The sequence below is a fragment of the Dioscorea cayenensis genome, chromosome 7 (genome assembly GCF_009730915.1).
Source record: "Dioscorea cayenensis subsp. rotundata cultivar TDr96_F1 chromosome 7, TDr96_F1_v2_PseudoChromosome.rev07_lg8_w22 25.fasta, whole genome shotgun sequence".
In the NCBI taxonomy this organism is placed as follows: domain Eukaryota; kingdom Viridiplantae; phylum Streptophyta; class Magnoliopsida; order Dioscoreales; family Dioscoreaceae; genus Dioscorea; species Dioscorea cayenensis.
In genome coordinates this window covers 29,846,688-29,852,540 of record NC_052477.1, presented here as the reverse complement: position 1 = coordinate 29,852,540, position 5,853 = coordinate 29,846,688, and the positions used below count along the sequence as shown (strand labels likewise).

At 34.6% G+C, this 5,853-nt stretch overlaps 1 protein-coding gene and 1 pseudogene across 1 annotated transcript; both read right to left on the bottom strand.

Annotated features, from left to right (window-relative positions):
* Positions 1-2,000: 2,000 nt before the first annotated feature.
* LOC120264513 (protein trichome birefringence-like 3) lies at positions 2,001-3,813 on the bottom strand. Its single transcript, XM_039272323.1, has 5 exons — positions 3,600-3,813; positions 3,106-3,509; positions 2,822-3,021; positions 2,552-2,710; positions 2,001-2,476 (listed from the first exon to the last, which is right to left on the bottom strand). Exons 1-5 carry the CDS (start codon positions 3,766-3,768, stop codon positions 2,149-2,151), a joined length of 1,260 nt encoding a protein of 419 aa, XP_039128257.1. The 5' UTR covers positions 3,769-3,813; the 3' UTR covers positions 2,001-2,148.
* Positions 3,814-4,263: 450 nt separating this feature from the next.
* On the bottom strand, positions 4,264-5,350 carry LOC120265325 (annotated as a pseudogene).
* Positions 5,351-5,853: the final 503 nt, after the last annotated feature.

The following is a 5,853-nucleotide window of genomic DNA, read 5'->3' as shown; positions in this document are numbered from 1 at the left end:
TTGAGGGATTAATGATTGTCTTCTGTGTTAATTAATTTGGAGACTTACTCCATAATTTATCATTAATCAATAAGCATGATTTTATCTGAACCTTATTTTTTTGTTTTGTTTTTAATCCTCTTCACAGTTAACATGCAGTACGGAATTAAAGATCTTAAAATACGAAGTCAACTCTTCCTAAAAAAATTCTATGAACTGGTGTAAGTACCATGCATATGATCAGAGAATCTCACTAATGGTTTATATTGGATTAATGTAATAGTTTGATTGAAGATTTAATGACATCATGTGGACATAGCTGTGAGGGACCAATTTTAATGTTTACATGTCAAACACTCTCACATCAAGGAAAGATCATTCCATCTCATCTCATCTCATCTCATCACATCCCTGATTAATTTTTGTTTATGTTTTTTTTTATAAATATGATCTCCATCTTCATGTCTTTCTTTTGCCACAATCAAATCAAGTAAGATCAACAACTACTCCCTTACATATCTAAACACTAAGAGTTGTAATTTATTCAGTAAAATGTCCCCTCTCTGAGCAACCAAATCACAACAAATACTGAGAAGGATGGATGATATATCTTCAAGATGAATAAATCACTGTATTGTGATGCAGTAGTTACCAAGTATTCAGAGAAGTAAAGATCAAGTAAAACCAATTGACATAAAAAATACAGATATATATAAATATAGTTTTCTTGGATGATGGTAGGGGGTGGATCATTTTCTCTTGTGGAATGAGCAATGTCCTGCTTTAGTAAAAAGCTCAGGATGGTCACCACCATGTTTCACTTGCTGTTTGAACACTAACATCATGCTCTTGAGAATGTCGGAAGCTGTTGTACCTTCTTTCAGTTCATCTTCCCCATGAATTGGTTGGTGTGTGATACCGATATGTAAGGATGTTTTTATTTTATATAGCTGTATTATAACAAGGATGAAAAGTGAGGTTGAGAGGATTCAATATATATAAATATATATTATACCAAGTTGCACAATATGAGAAGTTTTTTCTTTCTTTTGAGCAGTTGTTGAATTGAGGAACTAACACTTTGGTGGAAGATGGGAGCTACAACCAGTCACTCTCTATGGGAGTTGTGGCTTACCAAATGGGTTATCAGTTGAGAATGATAAATTAAGAAACTGATAACAATTGTTATCAATCAATCAACCAGATGAACTCTTGTCTAATGGAAATAAAATTCTTCATATTAAGCAAAGCTTGATAAGGACTTTGTCGATCTTAAGTGGTTTTGATAATACACAGCTTAAGATTCTATTTTTCTGTTTTTGTTTTCCTCCAGTTTCTTCAATCTAGACACAGCTTAAAGTTTCTGTGTTTGTGATCAGAATTACTGAACTAGTATGTTTAACTACTTATTGCAATGTCAAGCCCATTTCATTGAAGATCAATCCATGGTTTTTAATGTATATCTGTAAACAAAGATTCAAATTCAATGTTTTTTGCTTGCATTTTACTGCAGTTAAATTTCTCACGCTTTTATCGTGAAGTTTGTCACTGATTCTTTGTTTTCACTAGTCACATTGATGGAAAAGGTAGTCTTTGAAAAAAAAAATATTAAAACAGAAACCATTCTTACTCAACTAGTCTGTTTATTTCCTGATTACGATACCAAGCCCATTTCAGTTAAAACCAATCCATGGTTTCTAACGTATATCTATAAACAAAGGTCCAAATTAAAATGCCGTTTGCTTGCTTATTACTGCAGTTTAAATTCTCTTGCTTAATCATGAAGTTTGTCATTAATTCTTTGTATTCACTCATCAAATTGATGGAAAAGATATTGTCGTTGAAAAAAAATAAAAAACACTTATTTAATTTACTTATAACAAACTGTTAAAAAGCATCACCTGCAAAGCGGTTTATTTCTTTAAGTTTTCACTTATTAGTGATGATAGATACCAGTGAAGTTTAGTTTTTTGTCGTAATTTTATATGCTGTGTGCCCAAATTTGGCATTTTGAGTCAAGATTAAGTAGCCGTATGTACTAATTAGAAACTACTTATAATAAGAAACATTCATCCAATTGATTTGAATTTACAATTTGGAGCATCATATCATGCTTGGGGACCGAAAAACAAAAAAAGAAGTTTCATAATGAACATTTGCTTCAAATCATTACAAATATGCAGCAAAAATTTGATTCCATGCATCAGGAACTCCGGGCAAGCACCAATGGATGCAATCAACAAACTGTCGCAGGTTCGCTTTCTTCTCTTCTAGCGGTATCTTTCCACCTGTGTGCACCGATACATGACCATCAATACGATACTCTGATAGCTGTGTTATATTTATAACTGTCAATGGAAACTTCATCCTCCCTACAATGTCCGAAACCACCTTCATCATCGTCCTATTAGAACCACTGCCCCAATGTCCTTTCTTCATCACTGGCATTGTTTCATTATAACACCGTATTCCCTTCGTATTGTTCCAATCTTTACTCCTGTCAAGTGCTTAGACAATAAGTTTTTGTCGACTTGAATGGAAATAAACAACAACATTTTAATCAGATGAACACCTCGTGTGTGTTGGTGACATTGTGTTAAAGAATACTCTTGTGACCTTTGGATTCACAGTGGAATCAACCCAATTTGCCCATGTTTTCAACGAAATTCTATAGGAAACTTTAGTTTCTAATTCTTCATATCCTTCCTCTCCATTGGCAAATGATCCCCACCTGCACAACAATCTCATAACATCACAATATATATATATATATATATACATTGGTTTGTGTATCAAAGAGTATCACGATACTTTTAAGTGTTCAATGAATTCTGTAACTCACAAGGACTTAATTTTATGACCATTCATCCACCAGACATAGCTATTGAACACCAAAATATCGACTCCAACCCAATTCTTCGCATGTTTAGATACAGAATCAACATGGACAATTCTTTTCTTTGTATCATAAATAATCGGGTCATCTGAATTAGTTTCAACAAGGTGTGGTGCCCAGTAGAACTCAATTGAAGCATTATATCCCTGTGATCAAATAACATTGCATATTTTGTGTTAGATCGATTCAAACTTCAAAGCGATTAAGTAGTTTCAAAGTTTTTAAAGTACCTTTGCTTGAAAAACTGAAAAAGTATGAGTACGATGCATCGACCTCTGATCTTCTGGTATCCGTGATTGTACCATACAAACAAAAGATAGCCATTGTGCTTTCTGCACTGAATCTCCAACAAACATGAGTCTCTTTCCCCTCAATTTCTCAAGAACTTTTTCAGGATCAAACCTCGGCAAAATGCAATCATCTAGTTGCCATTGCCAATATAAATAATCTCTGTCTATCCTTCCATTCCTTTGGCATGCAACATCTCTATCCAAATATGGGCAGGTCTCATCTGTGTAAAGTGGCTCAACAGAGCTATTAAAAACCCACTCCCCATCCATGATTCTGCACTCATTAGGATCAAATTCAATCCTATCTTCATCGATGATATCATCAGTGCTCCAGAAGGAAGTATCTATCGAAATCATGCATAACTCATCATGTCAAAACTCAGAAAAACCGCAAATATCAGTCATCTGAATATATATATAGTAATTGATATTACCTTTGTACAATGCAGAAGCAGCATTCTCTTTAGGACAAGCTTTAAGCTTAAAGATAGATGTACCAGTGAGAGCTCGAAGATTCTCAGTGAATATCACACTTGCAAGTGCCATAGAAGTAATGAGAATGGCAGTGACCGAGAGTGGGAACTTGCATTTCAGAAGCTTCATCGAGTCGATTAGAGTTGAGAATTGAAAGGAAGATGGAGATTATAGTTACTAGTATTAGAGTATATAGTTTTTGGAGTAGGAGTGAAGGCAAAGCCATGTGTGGAAGGTGGTGAGTAATTTCCCAAATGAATTATAACCATGACCGATCTTCCAATCAATGCTGATTGCTTGCATTGCACATATTGTTTGTTTAATTAGTGATTCTTGCTTTCAATTGTGTTTTTGAGCTGGTTCTGACTTTTTTTGGAATTGATTGTACCTGATGAAAATTGCCTCTTCACCAGATTCCATTCTTTTTTTATCATATTCAAACTGCGGATACTCAGACAGGACTTGTTATCATACTTGTTTTCATACTTCTTTTCTTAATTAATTATCATTAATTGGAAAAAATAAATTTAATCATAAACTATTTATTTTAAATTTATTTTAAATATCATCAATTATAGTAAAATTTGGAAAGAAAGTTTTCTTTCAGAAGTGATCGAAAGCTTCTTAACTTAAATCATGCCATCCAATGTAAGCTGGATGCCCATCTTTTCAAAGTTCGGAGAGGCTGGTTATGTCAAAAATGTAAGCTGGATATCTCATTGCCTTTACTACACCTTCAAGAATCTGGAGTAGTTAAAACTGTTCACCAGTGCTATCTCACCATAACAGTTCTTCGAAACAGGATCATTCCATTCTGTTGGACTAAACATAATCAGATAAAAATAAAAATTAGATTTTTTATCCTTTGAAATCAAATCAAATTTTGGTCCACAGAGAGAGGACCACAAACACAAACAGTGTGTTTCAAATCAGAATGCTGGAAAATTCAACCACTTGTAATAGTGATAGCCAATGGTTTTTGAATAAAAGAATAAAGATGATAACATACTTATAAAGAGTTGGGGAGATGGATTGGAAGAAGACTCTGGTTCTAGTCCTATCAATGTTGAGGTCCACCCAATTAGCCCAAGTGCTCATTCCTCTCTGAAAGGAAACTAGCCTATCAATGTCCAAATAATAAACTCCATCATCTCCCATTTAATCTCATCTGCTAACACTCTTTAACAATTACTCACAACTTCCACTATTAACAACTAGTGAAGAAGAAGAAGAAGAAGAAGAATAAGAAGTTAATTGAGAAGTGTAGAAGTACCCTTGAAGAGAACCTTTGTGTGTCCACCAATGCCCGGAGTTGAACAAGAGAACGTTGGGGTCTTTCCAAGTTTCACCGTTAACCGATATCTCATCGAGAATTCTGTTAACCGATATCTCATTGAGCTGGAGAATTCTCCTTCCTTGAAACATCACAATGTCAACAAGATATGGAGCTCTGTAAAAGGATATAGACACTACATACTCCTGTTTCCATTGATAAACAAAACAGATTACATTGAGTTTCTATTTGATTTATATATATAAAGTGATTAATGATTTATAGAACATGCCAAGAAGTTGAAAATGGAAAGAGGATCTCCTTTGATGAACTGAGTTGGAGAAGCCACTGCTTGTGCATGGAGCATGAAAATCAGAGACTCCCATTGATTACGTCCAATTTAGAAAGTCACCAACAAAGATCAGTCTTTCCTCTCATTCCGGCCAACTGCTCCTGGTTTTTCCGAGGTCTTTGTCACAATGCCAACATCATTAAGCCTCACCTTTGGTTGTATCACTTTAATCCTGTTCGTACTGATTTAATGCTTGACCTTTGGTATTTTGAAATTCCATTAGCATTTAAGCCCACATTTCTTAACATGGAAATTGATTTGAATTTGCTGAGAATGTCTGACCTTTAACTGAATGATGTTTGGAATTTTACTGTGCTGCATAATATCTTTGGTGCTTTCCTGAATTTTAATTATCTCACTATTAACAAATGTTCCAACAATTATGTTAAGCATTGGGTGTGGTATCCTAAGGCCAGAAACATCAAGATTACATCCATGGTTTATACCCACTTCAATAACTCCGCGGGTACTTTGAATCCTTGGGACGGCTGGGGAAATATCTGGCGCTTGAAGATTGCGCTAAGGCCTAAGCATTTCCTTTGGTTACTACTCCATAATGGTATCAAAACGTATGATTACCTATACAAGT